The following is a 26,384-nucleotide window of genomic DNA, read 5'->3' as shown; positions in this document are numbered from 1 at the left end:
CGATAACAATTACTGTTTGGGGATATGCTGTGTCTGACCCTTTGCTAAGTGCTATACACATATTATCTAATTTAATCTTCATAGCAACCACATGATATAGTTACTGTATTTATTATTAGTTCTCAACTAAAAAAATGATGAGGTTGAGAAATGTTATGTAATTTGTTAGAGAGAACACAAAAGAAGGTTACAAACTGAAGATTTAAGCCCACATCTGTCTAAATTCGGAAGCACATCATTACAGTTTCCCAAATCCTAAAAGTTATGAGCATGAATGCCACTGTAGAATTTTTTAGCCTACACTGCCAGGTTTAAGAAATGTTCTAAGATTTTGTTTTATATCTTATTTCATGTGAAATTTAGGCTCTTCAAGATGTATCCTGTAAATGTAGATAATTTTCTAAACTCAGAAATCAGGCTGCCATTTATTTACAAGAATAACTGTTTGCCAGGTTGATTCTAGAGACTTTTCTAGAGCCAGTAGAGTAATAGTCTATTTTTTAAAGCAAAGTGGACTGAACGTATTGTTGCCAGGGGGAGAAAGTGGCAGGGAGGGATAGACTGGGAGTTTGGGATCGACATGTACACCCTGCTATATTGAAAATAGACAACCAACAAGGACCTACTGTATAGCCCAGGGAACTCTGCTCAATATTCTGTAATAACCTAAATGGGAAAAGAATTTTAAAAAGAATGGATATATGCATATGAATAACTGAATCACTTTTGCTGTACACCCAAAACTAACGCAACATTGTTAATCAACTACACTCCAATATGAAATAAAAATTTAAAAAAAAGACAAAGTGGACTCAGTTAATATTTTTGTTCATATGTTTCCATCTAAACAATTCAAGAAATGTTTTATATAGGAGGTAAAAATTTAAAAACCACTTGAAAACCTTTTAAGCATTAACACTCTGGTTTCTCTTCAGATCTTAATAATCTTTTGCCTTTTTAAGCATAAATGCTGTCACCAAATGAAAAAAACTTTATCTTATGAATATTTTCCTTATATTACACTCTAAATCTGCAGCTTAATGTGACAACAAAAACCAGTTACAATCTTTTCTTAAATTCCAAAATATAAAGCTAGAAATGCAATAAAGTCTAGTATATACGTCTTACAGGTCAATTTCTTACCCGATGTATCGAGATAATGTAGAGTATATACTTAAGGTTATGTGCTATTTAGATTTTCATCAGAAATAGAAAAATACTTTAACTTAAGTCAAAATTATTCATAATAATGTGAAAAATTGTTAAGGTTTCTAAATCTCTGTCACGTAATTTAGAAGCAGATAAAAAAATTATGATAAAGATAAATCCCAATATTTATTTGTATTCTTTCCATTTTTCTTCTGATAGTGTTTCTAGGAAAAGTAGAAAATAAGATGTAGGTTCAAGACTAAATTATGAGAATATGTAAATTCTCATATATGTCTGTCCTTGATATGTTATACGCCCCCGTTTTCAAAGACTGCTATCGAAGTAAGCATTTGCTTAAAGAACAGTCGAAACTCCTACTCTTTTTTTTTTTTCTCGGTACGCGGGCCTCTCACTGTTGTGGCCTCTCCCGTTGCGTAGTACAGGCTCCGGACGCGCAGGCTCAGCTGCCATGGCTTACGGGCCCAGCTGCTCCGCGGCATGTGGGATCTTCCCGGACCGGGGCACGAACCCGCGTCCCCTGCATCGGCAGGTGGACTCTCAACCACTGCGCCACCAGGGAAGCCCGAAACTCCTACTGTTGAAAGACTTCACAATTTGGTCAACTCTTGGGCCTTATTTCCCCACTGCTCCTTTTTGTACAACTCACAGTATATGCCAACTAAACCACTTGCCTTTCCTAGACCTCTTAGTGCAGTGCTTCTCAAACTCTAACGTGCATGTTCATCACCTGGAAATTTTGTTAAAATACATATTCTTGCTCAGCTGGTCTTGGATGGAGTCAGCATTAGAAGTGAGTTCCCAGGTGATGGTATGCTACAAGTCCAGTCACCATACATTGAGTAGTCAGGTGTTCAGACTGCTGCATGTTGTTCATCTTCTGCATTTCCTCTTCAGCCTTTACCACTGTTTAGATGTGATCCTCCTCTGTGGTCCTTTGTGCGTTTGCCCATTCAAAGGCTGAATGAGCCTCTTTCATCTTAGGCTCAGAGAAAATTTTGTATACCTGACATCATTCTCCTGAAGTTTTACCTTCACTTTTGTGTGTCTAGTCAATGATCTCCTAAACTTTGAGGACTATTTATTACTTATATCCCCAATATCTAGCATGGTGTCTGGCCCACGGTACATATACAATAAATATGTATTGTAAAGTAATTAAAGGACATGATAAGAGATAGAGGGAAAGAGAATAAAAGGTAACAAAAATGAAGGAAGGTAAAAAGGAAGAATTGGGTACTGTGAGATCACATTTTATTGCAATTTTCATATAGTTCCTTCCACATATAAAACTACTACAGTATGGAAAATAACAGGAATTGAAACTTTTATCATGTTTAGAGGGGGGCAAAAATTTTTTTCCATTATTTTGCTTTCTCAATAGCAGTATTTCCAGGGAAGATAGATAGATGGACAGGCAGACTCCTGTGCCACAAGCATATTTTGCAATAGGCCTGCTAAGAAAAAGATGAACTCTTTTACCATCTAATTATGCATAGTGTTTACTGGGGACTTAAGGTGAATCGCTCTCCTTTTAGGGTAGAAAGCAGTTATGATAATAGAAGATGAAAGTCCTTTTCACGAGAAGAAATCCTGAATATTTCCTACGTAATCACCAATGCTGCAATTATTTTTACTTATGGTCCTGGGATTTAGCAAGAAGTACATTGGTACCACCTTTGGAGACTTACTCAGATATAGATATTGTCATATGTGTGAGATATTCATGTACATTCAGATCTTCTTTGTTAAATGAATTCTTTTTCACTTCAAAATCTTTGCACTAGTACTAATTATTAGTTACTTCTTCTTTGCCATCAATAATCTATTTTGAGATATATATATATATATATATATTTCCTTTTTTCTTTTTTTTTTTTCTTTCAGGGTTTGAACCTGAAAAGACCAGAGTCAGTACAAGGAGGGAGAGAGGTAAGAAAGTCTAAGGGAGAGGGAGGGGGAAAAAGAGAAAATGGTTACAGTGTTGCGGTGATTTTGTTGATGTTGACTGATGCTGAGGATGTTAATGACAACGGGGATGTGTTGAGAGGATTTATGATAACATACATCTCATTTACTCTGACCAAACCACATTTTATACATATTTATGTAAACGTATTATTTGTGCTGCTCCTCTGAAACTGAAGAAAGTACCAGGTCTCTGGTTAGGCAAGTGTTGTTTCTGTTAAAATAGATTTTTATAGCAGTAGGGCCCTCTAGACAGGGCAGAAAAAACTTTTTTAAGCAAACGTTACATGCAATATTTAAAATGATTGATTGAGAAATTAGCATAATTCTAGCAACAGAAACATTTTATGTCATCTGGGATTCTTCACTCTCCTATCCAAGACAATTGGCAAATGCTACTAGGCGTGTGTGCAATTTTAGATGGTATGATGTTGCCCTGGTAAGACTACTGATTCTAAAACTTCCTTTAATTATTATCCCAGATGCTTTATAAGGAAGGGAAACTTTTAATAGTACCAAACATAATACCATATCGTTTATGTGATGCATATTATTTTCTAATTCTAATGTACAGGCTTAACTTCACCTTGATTAAAATTCTTTCCAGGCTAAATGTGTAAATGCTCTATTTTACTTTGTGACTCAGGTTGTTGGGTGTAGGGGGATGGTGGGATATTTAATTCAGTAAATCAATATTTTCTTGTTGCCCAAAAGGTAATTTTATTTTTGGTGAGATTTATATAATTTGGGGGCAAAAGTGAAGATACTTTGTCTTATAAAATGAGAAAATAAATGTAACCCTCCTCCCTATCTGTGGCTTCTCTTTCTGTAGAAACATTTTTCTTCTCTATTTAATACATGGTGTTTGCCCCTTCTTTCCTTGCTCTTTTAATTTTCAGTTGTGTGTTTTTAGTATTTGACATTTTATTTCCTTGTAAACCTGTCATTTAGGGTCTTTCTGCTTATTTGCTATTTTCCATCCAGAAGAACCTATTCTTTTTGAAGGATGCATAACAGTAGGCTCACACTGGCAAAAGAGCTGGAGAACGTGAAATATAGATAGACTTATCTATATTTGAGATTTTTCATGATGTAGGAGAGCAAGGTAAAAAGGACGTGGTCATCAGTAAAGGCAGAGTGGGAAAAATTATGTACTGTGTAAGGAAGACCTCAGAGCCATTTACAGGTTTTGTGAGGGTAAATACTTTCTCTCAGATGGGACTAAAATGGATCTACTTAGAGACTTAACTCATCACCTTCTAAGTGAAAGTTCACACCCAAGCAGGACTGCCACAATTTATTTCTGCTGATTCAGTGCCTTTGAGGACATTCAATTTGGGTTGTATTACTCAGCTTCTCACCACTGTATGCTAGTCCAAGAGCAACTGTGTCTAAAGAGGGGAAACTTAAGTCCATGTACCCATGTGATGATGTTGCTAAATGGTAGCAAAAGTCATTTTTTAGATTAAGATTTTGTAGATTTTCATGTTATTTTTAAAAGCCTAATGACTGACCTTTATTGAAAAGATTTGCTGTTAAATTTTATTTAGTTTTTCATTTCCTCTTATTTTATTTTTATTACAAATGCACTTGTGGGTAAGGAACATGTCAATAATGTATATTAAATTAAAAAAAATTTTCTTGAAAGTATTTTATGGTTTGTGTGAAGGTCAAATTTTTAATGACCTACAATTTAACATATGCATCTGTATAGAGGGGACAACCTTGATTTGGGCCTCCTCCCTGAGGTTAGTGGAATAATTGAGAAGGAGGTAAGATCATCCAGTTAATGATAGCCTGGTAGTGTCTTCCCTTGAGACCCCCAATCCAGGAATAGAAAGTAAAAGTCAACTATTAAAATTCAAAACAACCACTTCATTTCCTGTCTGGGCAATACTGGGTTACATGGGCATATTTCTATCCAGCCTAACACTCGCTTTAGTTTTCCCCATGATTGTAAAGTCTAATACATTCTGTGGTAAGAAACTTCAGAGAAGTATCAGACAATTAGGTGAACTATGTTGTGGACACTTCTGTCAAGTCTCAGTGGTAAGTGATCTGTAAATGAGAGTGTAATTCCTTCTTAAGAGCTTCCTGATCTGATCTCTCTTGCTTATGAATTGTGACAGGTATCCTTCTGATTCCTATTTGCTGTGTTCTGTTACATGCATGTGTTACAGAGATGTATAATATACTTCTGATTATGTTAAATTGAAGTGTGTGGATTTGGAAAACTCTTACTCAAAGCATCCTCTTAGAATTTTTCATTCTAATGATATTGTGATTGATGAAGACTGAATGACAACGATTACTCTTAAAATGAATTAATTTGTCTTAGTTCAAATGACAGATGTTCCCAGTAGGTGTTGACGGATGTGACACTAGGGCCTCTTACCAAATATTTATAAGAAGGCTTAAGAAGCATCAATTAAAATGTCTATTTACCATTTGAGATCATGACAACAGTTAGAATATGCATGGAAAATCGAAGCAGGCATTAATATGCTATTTAGCTAAGTGGTAAATATTATTAAAAGGCTCATTGCTAGACAGGAAGGCCAGATTTGAGCACTACATGCCATATAAAACATAAATTAAGAAGAAGTGATTAAGATATAAATTACCTTCCGGAAGGAAATAGAGAGGAACAGCACCTAAATTGCTTGTATTGTTGTGAAATATTTGAAAATAGGTATTAATTGTATAAAAAACTTCAGTTACATTAATTTTTTGGTATATTTATTCTTTATTTTTATCGTATATTTATATATTTTTGGTATATTTACCATGCATGTAAATTGAGGGGGCTGATCATAATAGATAATAACAAGGTTGTTTAAAAAGGGAGATTAGTGGAATGCTGTGTGAAATGTGATTATATAACTGATATTCCTTTCTGATTGTAAGTGAACTTCCTGCCTGTAGTGGGATCTTATAACTCATAGAAAAACCTCAATGAAATTTCACTGGATATGACACATAGACAAATCATATTTCTTTTAAGGAATTTCTGTTCTCCTAAATACAGTGCTTTTACTGTTAAATGTGGATAAAATCAGTTTACTATCAGTTTTCTTAAAAGATTGTATAACTTTGTTATTTTAAATAGTATTATATTTTCCAAAGTACGGTTTTTGTTAACTTATTAAAGATTCATCTGTGTGTGCATGTGTGCCTGTATATGTACGTATGCATGTGTTTGTACACACGGATTTTGAATGGCAAGGTGTCTTTATTTTCACCTTAGCTCAAAAATACTCGACCATCCATATTCTGGATATTTTATATCACAAGTGTAAATGCACGTGATGTGGGACTTTATATCATGGATAAAGAAAACTATTATGGTTAGATATCTAAGACAGGATCAAGCATTTAATTTCAGAAATTACACTTAATATGGCAAGCTAAGATGAGAGACAGTGGTTACTGGAGCTTTTGGGTTATGGGTGTTGTTGGAAGTTAACAGAGATTCCAGAACCACTGATGCAATGGAAATAAAGTGCAAGCGTGTAATGATCAGGAATCACTTTTACATAATTGGCAGAGATCAGATCTCCTCAAAGTGATGAACAAAGTAAGTAGAGATTATGTTACCATTCTTCAGCTGGAATTCTGAAGAAAGATTAATATCGGTACACTTGAACATTTTAAATAAACAGTTTTGTATTCTTGCAAGACAGATATTGAAAATGCTCCTTAAACATCTGAGAGAAAATGAACATTTCTGATAATTTCTAGAAGCATTCTTTAGAAATGTGCCCCCAAAACGTTAGAGATGTATTCATTCCTTTACGAGAAAAATCGCCTGTTTTAGTGTGGAAATTTTTCAGTTAATTATGTTTGACTGTGCCGATGATATTTCTAAAAATTCTAATTTTACCTGGGGGATTGCAAGGATAAATAAATAGATTCTGATAGACACATAGGAAGAAGTGGACGTTTCAGACCATTAAAATAACTGATTTTTGAATGTGTAATTCTCAAGAAAATCATGGGCATGCCTTACAATCTGCCTACTTTGTAGTCATCAGAATGCTTCACTAACTTTCTCTGTTGGACTACAGTATCCTAACTTTGCCAAAAAACATAAATGGGAAATTACAGATGATATGAATTTCTGATACTTAAAGAAACATAATTAATCAGAGATATTTGAAAAAGGTAGATTGAAAATAAAATATTTAGCTCAATGCTATTTCCCCAAGCTGACTTTATGTTTAAATGTATGAATCATTTAAAATAATAATTGGTGACTTGCTGTTTATGTAAAGTATCACTTGAGCATATAATATTCCTAAAGAAAGTGATTATTTTATTCAGATAAATAGTGGATTTTATGCCTTTGCTAGTACAGCTGGATAGACTTTGCATTGTTTATCCCTTGACAGATTACATGTTCCTACTTGAAGTTGAAAGTCATTTTAAAATTTGAGCACCAAAAGGGAGAAAACTCAAAGAATGTGATCAATGATATTCTGTATTTCAAAATAATTTGTCTCTACCTGGAATAGTAGCACAGGCATTATTACAAGTGGAACAAAATTAAAAATCACCATTGTTTTCTCTTTCCATTTTTAAATTAATTAGAATTACTAGGCAGATTATTTTGGATCTAAGTTATTGCTTAAGTTAAGAAAACTTGCTACTATTTCTCCCACATCCAGCAGAGCACTAGAGAGAATTGTTTTCTAAAGAGAGTAAAGAAGAAAAATATGTGAGTTTTAAGAATAGAACTAAAATCGAAGAAAGTGTGTTGTTCTTGAAAATGAGTTAGCAAAAGTGTTGAAGTGCCATTGTTCTCTTAAAATCTAATGTTTTACATAATTTGAAATTATAGAAAATAACAATATTTCTTTTATAGCTTGGTGAAAATCTTCACCGGGAAACAAATCATGATTACCAGTTATCTTTAGTAATTTTTCTGCAAATTTACTTCCATTTGCATGAAGTCTTTATTGTTTAGCATTCAGAATAGACTGACTGTTTCCACTTCCGTTCAAATTTAGCTATCCCATTCTTGGTTGATGTAGAGTTTTGTGGAATAAGAGATTCTTTTATAACCTCCATGATGACACAATTTGGGGGAGAAATATATATTGGCTAATATTATATTCTTCTTTGAGATATAAAAGCTGAGGCAAAAATAACTCTTCTTTTATAACTAGAATTATTCAGTGGTTCAGTGGCTATAATTTGCCACTAAGATGTATCTGATTTACAATTGGATTCTGAGATCAAGAGACCTTTTAAGGACTCAGTAAAAAATAAAATATCCTTATTTTTTTTCCTTTCTCGGAATTGACAGGCAGTAAAGGAACTGAAAAAACCTTTGTGCTTATGAGCCAATATTTAATTGAAAGAATTACAATTTACAAGCCCATAATAATTATTCCTGTTTCAAAAATGTTCTTAAAGGATAAAATGCATTAATAAGTGTAAAGCTCTTTGAACAGTGCCTGACACATAGGAAGCACGCAATAAATGACAACAATTTTATTACTATTATTATTTTCCATACCATTTGCTCTTCCTTTCATCTTTCCTTCTGTCAGAGACAATCTGAGTGTCATGTTGTTGGGAGATTTTACTGTTTACATGGACTGTCCTATAATCAGTGATATCTAAAGCCTAGTGTTAGATTTTACATTCTAAATTGGTTCTCAGATGACAAATTCCTGATAGGACAACAAACAAAATATACTTGGAATCTGTCATTGAATCTCAAAAATTCTTAATTCCATAGTTCATATTACAGATGAGAGAAAATTTTATTTACCTTTCACTTACAGCATTGTTTACAGAGAGCAGTGTCTAAGCACTACAGGTTTTATAAGCTATTTTTCACATCCTGTATTTTCTGGGTGATCTTCAGATTGGATTTTGAAGATCTCTTCTGTGCTTGTATACCATTGAAATTCCAAGGAACTATCCAAAAGAAACCTGTTGGTTAAGCAAAACTAAGCTTATCAGCTCTACATCAGTAAGAAAGAACACATTCTTAGTAGTATTTCAAATAAGAAAATCAAAATCCGTAAGAAGTGCACACTTTTCAATTTTTTAAATATTTCTTTTGGAAATGTTTGACTGATTATCTAGATTACAGATTCTTAGAGTATGTACATAGTGACAGAACAATTTTTCCTAAGAGAAGCAGGGCAGAAAAGAGTGAGGAAAGGAGAGGCGTGACAAGGAGCCAGCATTGGACAGACATGAAACCATCACTGTGGAAGGATAAAAGAAGCCTTAGATATAGGAAACCTATTACACACACACACACACACACACACACACACACAGAGCCACACAAAAGAGTATTTACAACAGGTTTAAACAATAATTTGAACCCTAGTGAATTCCATCAAGCATCAGTCTAGCAATCATGGTCCCCAAAATGGACTCTGCAATTTCAGATTGTACTCGATGGAATTATATCAGTTAGAGATATAGGAACATGAGTTAAAACATAAAGCAATCAGGAATTTGACCTAGACGGCCAAATAACTTGAAAAGACCACATCAACCTCCTATCTTAAGAACTTGGCCTAAGACCTGATGAGGGAATTCAACTCTCTTAACTCTGAGCAGAATGAAACTAATTGGAGTCAACAAAGGTAAGACTGAGGAAAAGCCTCACAAGGTTTTGAAAGAATACTCAGGTAAAGTTTGTCTAAAGGAAATCAGTATAACAAAACCTAACTCCAAGCAGTCCAACCTCATGGGTTCCTGGAGTTAGAGCTCTTCTTACTGACTCACAATGGAAAGTCATGAAAACAGACAGTCACATTGTAAGTTACAGATCGGGTATTTTCATCTAGAATAAGAATTTTCAAAGTTGATTAGATTATCAAAGGATTACTAAAATCATTCTCATTCCTAGGAGGCAGAAACTCTGCATTTGGGAGGTTGACAAAAAGAACTTAAAAGTTTAGACCCAGTGCAGGGTGTATCTCACTGTTGCTCTCTGAGAGACTCCTGAATGGAGACTTCAGCGGCCTCAGAGGAACATATTTCAAGTAGAGGAGCTTAAGTGAGATTGCACAGGGGTTTCGCTGGGACCTCCCTTGTATCTCCACAATTTTTGACTCTTTGTCTGAGAAATGATCGCAAAGAGAAAAACTTTTCATAAGCAAAACTGAGTTTGTTAGAACTACTGCAATAAAAAAAGAACACTACATTGACAAAATTTTAGTAGGTCTCTAAAATGGAGACTTTAGGGGAGGATATTTAGAGGGTGTTAAGTTACAGGCAGGATGATTTAAAAGCAAGTCTTGTAATGTAGGTAATAGGTAGAGATTAGGCAGGTTAGGCAGAGTTTATGACACTCTAGCTTTACATTGATGTGCACAACAAGTGAAATGAATGGAGATTCTGCCCTCAGAGTTCTGAAACGCAATATATTTTCCTCATTTATGAGTCTTTTTTCAAAAATATTTGTATATAATTAAGAATTTGTCATTTTAAAGTGGATTTTACAAAGAGATGAGGACTAAGAAGGGTTACTGTAGAAAGAGTTTGACTTTCTAATCAATAAACATTTAGATACCCATTCTTATAAGGCACACATTATTTTTAGAATCGGTTAAACCCTGGAGATGTTTTCAGCTGAAAAGGCAAAAACAAATTATGATTTTTATTTCTCTGCCTTATATTTTTATTTGAAAGTGTAGTGTTAAACTCATAGGGATCTTTTTTGGCATTGTTGTTTTTATTTGTGTATACAACCTATGATGCAGTTATTTTTGCCTTTACCTATGTCAATTAATATAAAAGGAAAATACTACTCCATATGGTTGAATTGATTCAGCCCGTTTTCATCAGAGAAGTATTTATTCATACATAAATGAGAAGATCTCTTATGATTCCTTTCTTAATTACAAATAAAAGCCAATGGCCACCTCAAAAATATACAGAAGGTAAACATTTTTATTATTTTGATACTTATCCATTACTTAGCAAGAGAATTTCTTTTCTGTTTAGATTTATGTTTTCATATAGAACAAATAATCCCCATGTAAATATTCAATTATTGGCTTTGCTGACAAACGTATTAAAATCCTGTAAACCTCCAATGGGAACTAACTACTTCTCTTCTCTGAAGAACTTCCCTGCCCTCCTACTCTCTGCTTAGAAATAGATCCCCAAATCTCCTTCCATTCATCCATCATCCGTCCAGCTGAGGACAGTTATTTGACATATGTCTCTTTTCTGTTTACTTCCCGTCCTCACATCCACTTTGAGACAGTTTTAGGGACATCGATGCTCAGTCAGCCCAGTGGAATAGCAACACTCCCGACTAGTTCCATTGCTGTCCTCCAGTTATATCACAGGACCCCGCAGTCCCTTGTCAGTGCTCACCACACTGTTACCTAATATGTAATCTAAAACTTAAATAAGATTACCAGTAGGTGGAAAAATATTGTATTTATTACTATAAATATTATACTGTTGAATTATTATATAAACGTTTTAATTATATTAAAAATGTTAAGATTAGAGAATTTCAGACTCACACAACAGTTATGTTCAAAATAATAGCTATAAGTAAAATTGCTATTGCATACTATATTTGTTTGCTAAGGCTGTCATTACAAAGCACCATAGACTGGGTAGCTTTAACAATAGAAATTTATTTTCTCACAGTTCTGGGTCTAGAAGCCAAGATCAACATGTCCATAGGTTTGGTTTCTTCTGAAGCTTTTCTCTTTGTCTGGCTTTCAAATAGCTGCCTTCTCGTTGTGTCCTCACATGGTCTATTCTTTGGGTGTTCATATCCCCAGTGTGTCTTTGTGTGCCCAGGTTTCCTCTTATAAGGACACCAGTCAGTGTGGTTGGGGCCCACCCTAGTGGCCTCATTTTACCTTAATTATCTCTTTAAAGGCCCTATCTCCAAATACCATCGCATTCTGAGGTATTGGGGGTTAGGACATCAACATCTGAATTTGGGGGAACACAATTTAGTCTATAAAAAACTCTAAAAGTAATACAACTGTACAAATCATTTCCCTCAAAATAGAAGCTTTCTCTTTGCCCTTTACCTATTTACTCAGGAATGTCTTGTCTCTTCAATAACATTAAAATTTAGTTACGGGGCTTCCCTGGTGGCGCAGTGGTTGAGAGTCCCCCTGCCGATGCAGGGGACACGGGTTCGTGCCCCGGTCCGGGAAGATCCCACATGCCGCGGAGCGATTGGGCCCGTGAGCCATGGCTGCTGAGCCTGCGCATCCGGAGCCTGTGCTCCGCAACGGGAGAGGCCACAACAGTGAGAGGCCTGCGTACCGCAAAAAATAAAAGAAAAAAAAATTTAGTTACGTTTAAATTCCCAACAACAAATATAAACAGTAAATAGAAGAATAAAATAACACATGTAAATAATTTATCTGAAATTCTAATATCCCAAATGCTCTGAAAACTGATATCCCCTCCTCAAAGGGAGGCTCAAGCTCATTTGGTGGCCCAAACCTGGCCTGAACTAATATGAACCCATTTATAGTCTTTCTTTTTCCCACTTAGCATGAATGTGTATATGTTTTACTACAGAAATATCAACGTGTTTGTACAGAGTGCTGCTCCAAACCCTGCTGGGAATATTCTAAAGATATGGCATATGCTCTGTATTACTATTTTAAAATCAGGGTAATTCCAAATTACCAGATATATTTGACCTGAAGAATTTTGGATAAGGCACTGTAGATCTTATATAGGATACATTTCACTCTAAAACCCTAAAAAAATAGCATCCTTTCTTTTCACAATATAAAAAAAATTTGAATTACCCTTGGTAAGTGCTTTGCATGTACTTATTAGTTCTGTAAGCACTTTACATATAGTCACTCATCATAACAAACTTTTGAAATAGCCACTATTATCATTCTCATTTCAAAGAAGAAAAATCCAAACAAAAAATGGCTTAAATAACTTGCCCAAGTGTTATAAGTGGGTGAAGCCAGGATTGAAACCTAAGGAATATGACTCCAGAGTAAAAATTCAACACTACACTATGATTTATAAGAAGAGAAATTAATAGATTTACTACAACTGGATATTTTGACTCTTGGCATTCCTCATGAGAATTATCTAAACTTGCTAAACAATCATATTCTCTGTCTCCCCCCCTCTCTCTCCTTGCCTACTTATTTGTTGCATATAGGTATTATCTCATCCAAGACCAAGACCACAACTACTCTTGTTTTCGTTAGGAACTATTTGACTACAAAGAATAGAAACCTAATTAAAACTTACATTAAATTGAATAGTGTCGGGTACATCCATTTGCAGGGAATATATCTTGATCTTCTGGAAAATGGATGATAATCAGCTCCTTTTCTCTGTTTCTCTGTTCTCTAATTCTACATCATTCTTCTTTCTGTGTAAATTAGGTCGCTTCTCTACCTTTTTTTTTTCCCTTAACCTATACTTTGTCCCTCATGACTACCACCAAATGATGGGCTCAGCTATCTACTCTGTAGCTGGACAGTCACTTCTAATTATAGACAGTGTGGTCTAATTTCCCCTAGCTCATCCACATGGTTCAATCAAATAGATATACTTTAGCAACAGGAACTAGGATTAGAAAAATGAATTTTTTCTTTCTCTTTTTTTCTCTTTTCTTTCCTTTTATGATATTCAAATGATAAAAGCACCATTTAACTCATCTTTGGATTTTACCACTTGTACTGTGGTAGAAGAATCTCATGATCTCAGTGTTCTCTTTAAGATAATTGTGGTTAGGGAAGATATACTGGTAGTAACTCATGTGGAATGAATGTCGGGGTACCATTTTCATTTTCTTTTATTATTTTTAAATCAAGAGGGGATGAGTTAGGAAAATACAAAATTTACCTGAAACATGCAGTTTGTGCAATTTTCCCAGGCTCAGACTTCTTAACCAGGTTCTGATCATCATCTCAAAGTTAGCTTCTCAATCACCCCTGTCTAAATCTATTACATCTTGGGGGGGCGATTAGCTTTCACTGGTTAAAAATAACATATCCTATGAAGAAAGATAAATGTTGACAATATGGTAAATTAAAACAGTTCTCTATCTGGATTTATTTATCCAATGTATATCTAATCCATTGTATTTATTAAACCAAATCATTGCCGGTATGTGAATCCTGAACATTAGTGTGACCTGTACTTCTCTTCTGTGTACTAAAGGGAGTGGGATCAGACAATATTCCACATGGGAAAATTCACAGTGCACTTGCTTGACCATTTCTGTATGGTTTAGGGGTAGACAATCACAAATAGGACCTAGAGGAATATCTCATAAAACAGTTGAGAGAAAATATAAAGGTTATTTGAATCTGTATTTATAAATACTCAAAAATGTTAAATTCAAAATGGGTAAGTTAATGATATTTAGCAATTTTAACTCATCCACCTATTTATAACTGATGCCATTGTGAAACCAGATCATGAGTATTGTCCTACACTTGGATATGTTAAAGTTAATTAAAATATAGATTTACTTAATATTCTAGAAGTCTGGAATTTTAGAAATTAAACACAGTTGTTGAAACATGTGGAATCAAAAACTGGAAAAATGGTTCTTTGTACCTTTCTTGCTTCCAATTATAGCCTATCAAAGATGTGATGTTGCTTTCTCCTCTAACACGTTACATTTGATAATATATTAGCTCTGGTTTACTTTCTGGAAGTAAAGGTCACAAAGAATATTGAGAGTAAGTAGTACCTAGTACAAAAATGTCAAAAGTGTATAGAGGTCAGAAGCACCAGGGGAAACAAATGATCTTCCAATTTTGCCTTGAAAAAGATTTTACTCATCTTAGTGAGTAACTTTGGATGGATAAAAGAGGTGAAAGCCATCAGTTCCAGAATTGGCAACAGGAAAGTGAACATGAAAAGCATATTTAAGAAGCTAGCAAGTGAAAGTAATTCAAAAGAACAATGAGGTGCTGCCTGGAGAACCTAGTAACTTCAGTATTAATTTCTTGAGAATGGAGTAATTCATAGATGTTTTTGTGTAGCACTCAGACAATTTGAGGTCAAAGAAAACTGCAAATGATTTAGGTATTACTGGAGCCATTGACTTCAATGGGATCATAGAAAAATTTGTAAGAATTTTATATATGTTTTGCAGATGGAGACATCTGTGGTACAAAAATTGATTAAATTTTCCCTAAATAGGAAATGACTGCATAATAAGAGGCAGTGCGGCATAGTGGGATTTGTAGAGGGCGTATATTTTGGAGCTTTTATTACCAGTTCTGCTCTTTGCTCAGCAACATGATGTTGAGCAAGTTGCATAACCTATGTCACTGAGGTACATAATCTGTACCTCAATTTCTTCATTTAAAAATTTAAATCCATAGTTGTATTTAAATCCTTACCCCATAGGATTGTTATGAAGAGAGAAAATGAGATCGTATATCAAAAATAGTGATATCAATGTAAGGTACCGATAAAAATACCCCATATGGAAGTTTTAAATGCTGTTACTGTTTATTGTTACTGTTACCTTGAATTAATAAAAGACAGTAGACATCCTAGTGTCTAGACAGTAGACAGTAGACATCTGAGTGTAAAGCCACTTACTCAGCACCACATCTCATATTGAATATTGCCTATTGAAGGAAAAATTCCCCAGGGATTCCTACTTGCAAAAATAGTACTTGATGCTTGGTTCTACTATGTTATTATGTTTGTCATATTGTGTTGTGAGTCTTTTTGTTTGTCTCCACCATTCTATCACTTAGACTGAGTTCCTGGAGAACAGAGTCTTACTCTGTTTCCATCCATAAAACTTGGCATAGGGCTTCCCTGGTGGCGCAGTGGTTGAGAGTTTGCCTACAGATGCAGGGGACACGGGTTCGTGCCCCGGTCCAGGAAGATCCCACATGCCGCGGAGCGGCTGGGCCCGTGAGCCATGGCCGTTGAGCCTGCGCGTCCGGAGCCTGTGATCCGCAATGGGAGAGGCCACAGCAGTGACAGGCCCGCGTACCGCAAAAAAAAAAAAAAAAAACTTGGCATAGTTCCTAATATAAAGTAAGCACCCAACAAATGTTTGTTGTGTTAAATCTTGTTCCTTTTTAGAATCAGCAAGAGTTGGGTTTAGAACACCTATGCTACTCTAGATCATTTGTTCCTTTTGCCTTTCACATATTTAATTAATTAATATATTTTGGCTTCACTTATAATTAAATATTAAAGTTAATAAGCATATTTAATTTTTTCTCTTTAGCCTACTTAAAGAGATAGACGCTGGTCATGGTTGTTCACATTTTAGGTGAATGTGAGATATACAACTTTAAAATGGTGAGAAAAATATTTATAAATCTCCAGTTGTGGGGAAATTTTTAATATAGTTGAATTTTTAAAAATTTGTCAGATTTCATAATTCCAAATCTGATGATCCAAGTGAATTTTTAACTTGTATGATGGGGCTAATTCAACTGTTTGAATTACCCATTATTCTTTGTCAGGATTAAATTATGCAAGGTTTTCAGGCACTCGTCATGTTCATCTCATAAAACTACCCTGAACTGTGATTCCCTTTTGGACAGATAAGGCTGAATCAGGTGCAGAGGGGATCAGCTGATTGCCCAAAGTTAATCAGTGTATGTAAATTGAGTACAGAGATTTTGAAATGATATAGTTAAATGGTATTTAAACTAATCTGTGATAACTAAGGAAAGACGCTCTTTAGAATGACACATGAAGTGATATATGAATTTGAGGACCAAGAGACTGAGCATTAGCATATAGAAAATATTAGGCATGGGGCGATAAAATTAATTGACAGACCAGGTTGTTTTGTTTTTTTTTTTAGTATCTACAAACATGATAAGAGATGAAAAACTAAGAGAATTTGAATTTTAAAAATAAAATAGAGATTATATATATTGTAGGAGGCCATAAATTGAATAGCTATTCTTTTCAACCCGACAACACTGAAAGTATAGAGTTAATATCCTAAATTTGTAAAGTAGTCTATAATAAAAAACAAAACAAAAACCCAAAAACATTAAACCAACTGGGCTCTTATCCCAGAAAATCACTGAAGCAAGAAATACTTGTATCAGGAGAGAGGAAAAGGGAAAGAGAGAAAGAAGAAGACAATAAAACAAAAAATGGAAAGAAACCTAGCTGGCCAAATTTAATGAGAGAAGTGGAAAAGTTGTTCATTTTATAGACGGTCAAATGAAATTTCCCCTCCGACCTAGGAAGGACTACACTCAAAGCATAAAGCAGAGTTTTCAGTTATGAGAGGAAAATTCAAATACAACTTATTTCATGAAAACTGTGGGGAACTTTATAGCTTTGCTTTTATACCTTAAATTTAGCTTAAGTGTATTTTTTTTTTACATCTTTATTGGAGTGTAATTGCTTTACAATGGTGTGTTCGTTTCTGCTTTATAATAAAGTGAATCAGTTATACATATACATATGTTCCCATATCCCCTCCCTCTTGTTTCTCCCTCCCACCCCTCCAGTTGGTCACCAAGCACTGAGCTGATCTCCCTGTGCTATGCGGCTGCTTCCCACTAGCTATCTATTTTACGTTTGGTAGTGTATATATGTCCATGCCTTTCTCTTGCTTTGTCACAGCTTACCCTTCCCCCTCCCCATATCCTCAAGTCCATTCTCTAGTAGGTCTGTGTCTTTATTCCTGTCCTACCCCTAGGTTCTTCATGACATTTTTTTTCTTAGATTCCATATATATATGTTAGCATATGGTATTTGTCTTTCTCTTTCTGACTTACTTCACTCTGTATGACAGACTCTAGGTCCATCCACCTCACTACAAATAACTCAATTTCATTTCTTTTTATGGCTGAGTAATATTCCATGTATATATGTGCCACATCTTCTTTATCCATTCATCCAATGATGGACACTTAGGTTGTTTCCATCTCCTGGCTATTGTAAATAGAGCTCCAGTGAACATTTTGGTACATGACTCTTTTTGAATTATGGTTTTCTCAGGGCATTCTGGGTCATATGATAGTTCTATTTGTAGTTTTTTAAGGAACCTCCATACTGTTCTCCATAGTGGCTGTACCAATTCACATTCCCACCAGCAGTGCAAGAGTGTTCCCTTTTCTCCACACCCTCTCCAGCATTTATTGTTTCTAGATATTTTGATGATGGCCATTCTGACTGGTGTGACATGATATCTCATGGTAGTTTTGATTTGTATTTCTCTAATGACTAATGATGTTGAGCATTCTTTCATGTGTTTGTTGGCAATCTGTATATCTTCTCTGGAGAAATGTCTATTTAGGTCTTCTGCCCATTTTTGGATTGGGTTGTTTGTTTTTTTGTTATTGAGCTGCATGGGCTGCTTGTAAATTTTGGAGATTAATCCTTTGTCAGTTGCTTCATTTGCAAATATTTTCTCCCATTAGTGTATTTTTAAAAGTTATGTTTTGGTTAGTTGAGATATTCCTATTACCAACCTATTTCCAAAGTCATTTTGTTGTCTATGTTTAGAACTTACTAAGGGACTGTTCTGAACAAATTAAGGGTGACTCCAGTTCTTATTTAGGGCTTACTACTTAAGTTATGGTGTCCCCTAAGGTCCTGACCCTGGCTCTTCGCCCTTCCTCTTTTGACACATTTTTTTCCTAGGTCATCTTATCCACCCTGGTGGCTGTAACGTTGGCTACCTGCTGATGTTCCTAAGTCTCCATCTCCATCCAGATCTCTTTCCAGACCTATGTCTATTCACTTATCAGACATTTCTATTAAATATTATTTAAATTTTAAAGATATGTAGATAGACAATTCGTAATCTTCATGTTCTTCCCTCCCCCAAACACCAATTTCTTTTCTGTTTTTTAAAATTTCTTTTAATGACATTACTTCTTAACAGTCCATTCCGGAAAACACAGAATCAACCTCATTTCTTCCTGCTCCTGTATGTTCCCACTCGTCACAGTCATTACAGTCTCCACTCTACTTCAGATGTCTCAGTTACATTTCCTCCTGTCTATCCCTTTTCCACTGAATGAATTTGGATCTTCATTACCTCTGAAGGGAAAAACTAAAACCTTTTAATGGGTTCTCCAGCTTCTCTTCTTTCCCATCTCCAATCTACCCTCCACACTGTTGTCCGAGTGTAATTATGAGCCTTCCTCACTAAAGGTGTTACTATCTTCCTGTCACACAAAGAGAAGGGCTAAACTCCTTAGCACATCAACCAAAACTTTAGCAAATAGGCCTTAACTTATTACCATTTTAGAAATCTCTAAATTTCCCCATTTCTCCTTCAGTTAAACTATAATGGGGGGATTTTATTTATTCTTTAAGACCCAGGCTAAATGGCATATCGTTTGGCAGAGTGAGTTGCCCATTCTGTAGCATATTTGTACTTACTGCTATTGTAGACATAATTACATTTTTTATAGTAATTAGCTAACGTGTCTGGTGGGCTACAGCCAGAGCTTCTCTAGGGTAGGTATTGTGTTTTTTACATCTTTGCAATCCTCAAAACTTGATTTAAGAGCCTAGAACACAGGAGATATTTAATAAACGTTTGCTGATGGACTGAATGCGTGACTTGGGAAGCTCTGTGAGTTTCTAGGGTGGCCTTCTTGAGGTTTGCAGGAATTACCACTAGATGTCACTAGCACATTTCCAATAGCAATATACCTGAGGCAGGGAGAACTAACCTTTACTGAGCACCTACTGTGTGCCAGGCCCTTTTTAATAATTCTGTGAAGTAGGTATTATTATCAGAAACCTACCTTGGAAGCAGATGCTAGGAATGATTAATAGGTCATACAGCTAGTATGATGTAAAGGTAGGATTAAAATCTACAGGTGTCTGCTATCAAAACCTATGGTTTTCCACAGTGGCAGCCACATTCTGTTTCTTTTCTGATAATTGAGCCTCCGGCCTCCACATGATAAATACCATTTGCCACCTTTTCTAACAAATTAAATCTTTACTGACAAAATAAGCTGTTATTGGGTTAGGCACTCTTATTTAAGACCTTTCGAGTTAAAAGTCAGAGACTTGGCTTCTCTAATAAGCTTTTCCTGAATAGTTTGAAAAGAGACTACCATTCAAAGAAAGATTTTTAATTAAACGTGAGAATGTAAGTTTTGAACACGAGCAGTTAGATTTCTATATTATTACTAGTTTCTTTTTTTTTTTTCAATTACCATTTGAAAATGGAGGTCTACTGTTTATAAGGTGATAGATTTAGTAATTAGGGCTGAATACATGAATAAAATATAGTCCCTACCTTCAACGGCTTGTAAAACTATGATATCTCCTTGATGCAAAGTCAGGAACATCATGATATTTTTACTGTGGAGGGTATTTAATCTGAGTCTCTGAAGTTTAAATAGCATTTAGAGATACTAATCCGTTTGATAATGTGACCATCTATTCTTGGACCTTAAATACTTAGAAGCACATACTTGAGCATGGTGAAAGTGTACTAGCTCCTGCCTACTCACTCAAGATGTCATGTTTTACTTTTAGACCCAACTCTGCCTATACAGAGTCCCAAGCAAGACCCAGAACTTGAGGAGATATACATTTGTAGAAGTTCCAATCAGAGAACGGTTATAAGAAAGTATGATGAGATGGTGCTTAGACTTGAATGCTTGACTTGCACTTGGATGGACCCAATCATCATATTTTTCAGCACTGAGCACATGGTAGCACCAAGGCAGTCAGCCATTATGCAAATGAAAGAGAGATGAGAGAGAGGGAGGTGGCTCATGCCTCCCCATAAATTTTACAGCTTCTCTTTAGTTTAGTCAACTTCTGTATCGTATCAGACTCTCTAAACTTTCTGCCAAATTCAGTAGTCGTTGTTAATGTTTTTGCTTTTGCTATTGTTAATTATTTAAAGACGTTAAACCAACAACTAATTTTAAGTTGTACGTTTATATACGACATGATAAAGTTCTCCACAGATTTTTTAAAGATAAGGAATTAATGCAGTCATGGAAACAGTTTATCTCCCTCACTTAATGTTTTATGTTGGTGAGCTTGAATTTTATGTGAAATTAAATTATGCGATTTGAAAGTTATCAGTATAAAAGGATAATACATCTTCAGTTTATTCCAAAAATTAGAAGTAATGTCAAACCCCTATATTAAAAATGCATAAAGAAAAGCATAATGTCAAAGTTAAAGGGCCAACTGAATAATAAATTGTGTTTATGTTATTTGTACAGAAAGATATCTCTTTAGAAAAGAAACAAAAATACCCGTCAACCTTGATCAATATTTGCATTGAATTAAGAGAGTTTTAAATTATGTGAGGTTATTAGCAACATGTTTCTCAAATAAAATGTGCCCAGTTGGTTCTCCTTTCTTATCAGAAAACAGCAACAGCTTATGGGGTTTTTTTGTTGTTTTTACGACACGCGGGCCTCTCCCTGCTGTGGCGTCTCCCGTTGCGGAGCACAGGCTCCGGACGTGCAGGCTCAGCGGCCATGGCTCACGGGCCCAGCCGCTCCGCGGCATGTGGGATTTTCCCGGACCAGGGCACGAACCCGTGTCCCCTGCATCAGCAGGCGGACTCTCAACCACTGCGCCACCAGGGAAGCCCAGCTTATGTTTTTAAAAAACTGATACATCTAGAGAAATGCTCGGTGTATACACATCTTCCATCTTTTACTTTCTACTTTTGCCTGGCATAGTGTACATAGTCACAACATTTATTTATTGAGATGTTGAATCCATAAATAAACGAATGGTTGGGTTAATCAAGAAAGTTAGAGGAAGATTTGGTGGATCATTCAGTGGCTTCCTTCTCTTGCTCCCTTGCCATCCCGGCTATTTTGCACTGAAAACAAAACAAAAAAAATCACTATGGAAGCTCTAGGAATCCCTAGTGTATAGATTGCACACACTGAGAGACAAGACAGCTTAGTGATGCGAATGACCTGGAGCAAATCCCAGCTGTGTCACTTACTAGCTCTTGTAAAAACAATAGCAAAGCATTAGAAATTGTGCTTCAGTTTTCTTATCCTTAAAATGGGAGGTAATAACAATATCTACCTCATGGGGTTATTGTGAAGATTAAGTGAGCTTGAATATGCAAAGCCATTTGAACAATATATATCATTAATGTTTTAAAGGTGATTATTGTTGTAGTTAAAGTGCAGAATCAGAAAGGTTAAGGACGAACTATCCAGTAGATTTCCTGTTTTTTTTTTTTCTCTCAAGTGATAAGCAAAACACAGAGGTCCTTTTTTTTTAATTACAATTAACTAGATTCACTGAGTCGGGAGCTTTGGAAGTTTAGTTTAGTTTTGTTTTTAATAATTCCAAGAGAAAAAAAATGAGTTAAAAATGATTTTACCTAACCATAAATGAGAGATTAGTGATTTTAATAGTTTATTATATTTATTAAGCTATTTTAATATAGTCAAGTTTTTATGTTTCTTTGCTCTGAAGAAAAAATGAGTAAAAACTCTATTTGTGAGTCTGTCAATGAATCATAGCTAAAGAAACCTTCTGCATTCAGGTCATGAGCCATAAAAAGGTACCACCTGATGGCAGAATGTTCTGATTGCAGGTAAAAAGATAAACAAAAACAAGCAGCTTTTAGTGCTAAGCTGACAAACTGAAACAATAAAGTAGTACCGTGCATTCCCACAACATCCATTTATTTATGTAAATCTTGGTTTCCTATAAATGAGCCTTGAGGCTTAGCAGGACTAGAAAACAGTTGGAGATTGTGAATACTGCCATTGAAGGTGAGTTTCCAGAGGTGGGTTCAAATCCTGGCTTCACCTCTTAGCTGTTGAATTGACTTTAAGCAAGATAGTCAACTTATTCATGGCTCAGACTCCTTGCTTCGTACCTACCTCGGAGTTATTGTGAATTAAATAGCTTATTTTTATAAGGTTCTTAGAATAGTATCTAATGAAGAGTAAGTGCCATATAGAGTGCTTATTAAGTAGATAGAAGTACTATATTGCATATTCATTTCAGTGGGGTTTATGAGACCAAAACTGTCTTTTAAAGATATATTAGTGGTTTCTCAGGTATTTCATACAGGGTTACAAAGTCCAAGCTCTGAAAGGTACTTCGCTTTTGCAACCTTGTATTGTAAGAAGGAATTTTATGTAGTGCTAATCAACCAACACCGTAACGTAGAAAAAATATTACTAAGGTAGAAAAGAAATTACTAAGAGCATCAGTTTTTTGTGGTGTTAACCACACTTAAAAAATCCTGGCTTTGCTACTCATCACTTATATGGCCTTTGAAAAGTTATTTATTTTCTTAAAACCTATTTTCTTATTTTAGTTCAATAGTAAGAAAAGAAAAAATATTATATGTAATTTGTATCATACTTTACTTTCTAGCAAAATTCAATGGCTCCTTCTCTATCACCCAAGTGATTAAGACTTGCCATCTTTGATATATCAAAATACACACCCAAAATCTGTTATAAGTCATTTTATATTTATATGGTTCTAAATTTTATTGTATATTAGATAGCAAAACATTTACATTATGTATGTCCAACAAATATTTGATTTTCTTGTTGATATATCTGAGACTGAATATTTTCTTCCAATCATTAATACTATGCTAAGGAAAGATGCATGTAATTGTATGTATGGGTACTCCAAAAATAAAAGGAGAAATTTTAGAAAATTCTAATGAACATTATATCTGTTTTTCTTCTCCACTGTGGTTATCTGTTTATGGAAGAAGTAACAACTGTGGTTACAGAGATTAATCTTCAAGTTTCTCTAGACTAGATAACTTCATAGGAAGCTAAAGCACTGAATGGAAAATAAACTTTTATGGATAAACACATTTTTATATTTCCCCAAAGAAAGCCATCTGTTTATATGAACAAAGGCTTCATTCATAATTATACTCCAGTACTCTTTCCGTTTTGCATAATACCTAACTTGCAACTTTCTCGTTGATATAGGTGTTAGACTATGTCATTTTGAAGATGAGTATTATGATCAACTCTTTCCAACAGTTTTTTGTAGAAGAGGTTTTCTGTAGTGAAATTTAGACAAATTGTTCAAATTTTGAAACCTTGATAATATAGCCTCATTCCATTCACAGGCAGTCTAGGTAAGGAAAATATGCTCTAGGATTCTCAGTGAATGTGCCAGTCAGAGTTTAAAAGATAACTTAAATTTCCTTCTTTAAGAGAGTTGGGAAGAGTGAGTTCTTGAAGTTGCAATCTGCAGTTTTGATATTCATGTATAAAAGGGGGCAGATGTTCTTTTCTGCTAAATCATTCCCATAATACACTTTCCCTGTATTCAGAGATGAATATGCTTACCGTCAAGCCTTGGCAGAAGGTTTCAGGAAAACATTGATTAAACTCCATAGGTGAACAAAGGAGAGAAGAAGATTAGCCATTTAAAATGTAATGTTCTTTCAACCTTTTCTTAGCCTCTCTCCTCTTACACATTTTCTTTGATTCATACTATTAAGCCTAAAATCAACTACCATTTTTAATGTATTTTCACACAATTTAATTTATATATATATATATATAATATATATGTGGTCAGTATCTATATGTGGTCAGTATCAAATCCCTGAGAACATTGCTAGACCACCTTTTTAACATTAATCTTCACTCATATTTATAGAATTTGTATAGTTTCTAAATATATCTCAGAGATGTTAAAAAGAGGATAAAAAATAGTTCATTAACAGATTCAAAATATGTTTTCTATAATCAAAATAAATGATTGGGTAAGTTTGTGAAATCAGTATTTCAAACCAGAGGTAACTCTAGATGCTGGCTAACAAGTATTTTGTACAGGTTATATATGTATAAATAGAAAAAAAATCAACAAATATATGAATATTTATTATTACACAGTAGATTAATAGAACTGTTTATAGAGGTACATGGATAAATAAAATAATTGGTATATGGTAGGTAAGTAGACAGATAAATAGCTGTATCTATACATAAGTTATAGTACGTAATTTATGTTTATAAATATGTGTGAGTATAGCATGTTTTTAAAAAAGAGTTCCTAGTTAGTAAATTATGAAGAAAATTAGGAGGATATATCAGGGGCTGGGAAGTTTAGAAAAATGGAGAATTTCAAACTTCATGGTGTTTTATAAACTGTCTAGTTTCACCTCCATAATTTCAAAATATACTGACTTGTGCAACTGAATTTACATGATGACTAAAATAGTTTAAGCTTGGTTTAGATATAACGGATATTACTTATAAGATATTCATCCAAATGGGGGGGGAGGTATTTACATTTTTAATAACAATTTACATGATAATTTGCATATAGTATTCAAGGATCAATGACTATACCAGTTTTAATCCTTTAATTCAGTATTTATTAAATTCTTGCTATTATCAAAGAACTCAGGGTTAAATAAATTTTTGAACATGATTCTTGACCACAACAAAGTACTGTTGGAACAAAATTTGTGTATTGTTTATGGAAGTAATTGCATGAGACATAGGCTTCAGAGAGAGAGAGTTTCACTATGTAATTGTATCAACATGGTAATGACAAAAACTGAAAGACAGTGAGGACAGAGTGAATATGAAGGATGATTTGACCCATCTTAGATACTAATTCAGTGTTACCTGAAAGGAAGAAACAAAGATGATTGCAAAGTTTTAAGTGTGATAGGGCTAATCATGTGACAAATAAAAGGAACTCAGAGGAAAGCTAAAATGTGGGTGATAGTTTAGTTTTAAACATTTTTAAAAGATAGAGTGAGTACTTGTGAAAATTCTCACTGTTTAGTTCATGAGAGGAATCTGTCAGAAGATGGAACAATTCTGGGAAGGCATCTTCAAACAGGAGATAGTTGAATCAAGGAGAGAAATTGAGATCTTCAGTGTGTAAGAAAAATAACCAGATCAAAAATAACCAGGATACTTGACTGTATTTACATGTCCAGTATGATTGGGGAGGGGGGGAACCTGAGATGGAGATAGAAAAATAATCAGAAACAAACAAAATAAAGTCAAGATGGTGTCAGTAATCAAGGGGAGGGTTTCAAGAGGAAAGAATGAAACCTCAGAAACATCTGTTCTCTTTTCTGTATTCTAAATAGATAAAAATCTCTCCCTCTCCCTCTCCCTCTCCCTCTCCCCCTCCCCCTCCCCTCCCCCTCCCCCTCCCCTCCCCCTCCCCTCCCCTCCCCCTCCCCTCCCCCTCCCCTCCCCTCCCCCTCCCCTCCCCTCCCCCTCCCCTCCCCTCCCCTCCCCCTCCCCTCCCCCTCCCCTCCCCCTCCCCTCCCCCTCCCCCTCCCCCTCCCCTCCCCTCCCCCTCCCCTCCCC

General features: G+C 35.0%; 1 protein-coding gene across 7 annotated transcripts in view; it reads left to right on the top strand.

The window, feature by feature from the left end:
• CCSER1 (coiled-coil serine rich protein 1) overlaps window positions 1-26,384 on the top strand; it is a 1,273,261-nt gene that overhangs the window by 852,715 nt on the left and 394,162 nt on the right. For 6 of the 7 annotated variants that reach the window (XR_009564123.1, XM_030865665.2, XM_030865664.2 and 3 more), the window contains one exon: window positions 3,055-3,099. The exons of the other annotated variant lie outside the window; for it this stretch is intronic. Coding sequence is in view for 5 of the 6 variants with exons in the window: in XM_030865665.2 (XP_030721525.1) it covers window positions 3,055-3,099 (45 nt within the window). In the remaining variant the exon portion in view is untranslated. The remainder of the gene's footprint in view (window positions 1-3,054; window positions 3,100-26,384) is intronic. 7 annotated transcript variants of the gene reach the window in all.

The sequence above is a fragment of the Globicephala melas genome, chromosome 5 (genome assembly GCF_963455315.2).
Source record: "Globicephala melas chromosome 5, mGloMel1.2, whole genome shotgun sequence".
Taxonomy (NCBI): domain Eukaryota; kingdom Metazoa; phylum Chordata; class Mammalia; order Artiodactyla; family Delphinidae; genus Globicephala; species Globicephala melas.
Note: the sequence above shows the minus strand (reverse complement) of the source record. Positions and strands in the feature narration are given on the sequence as shown.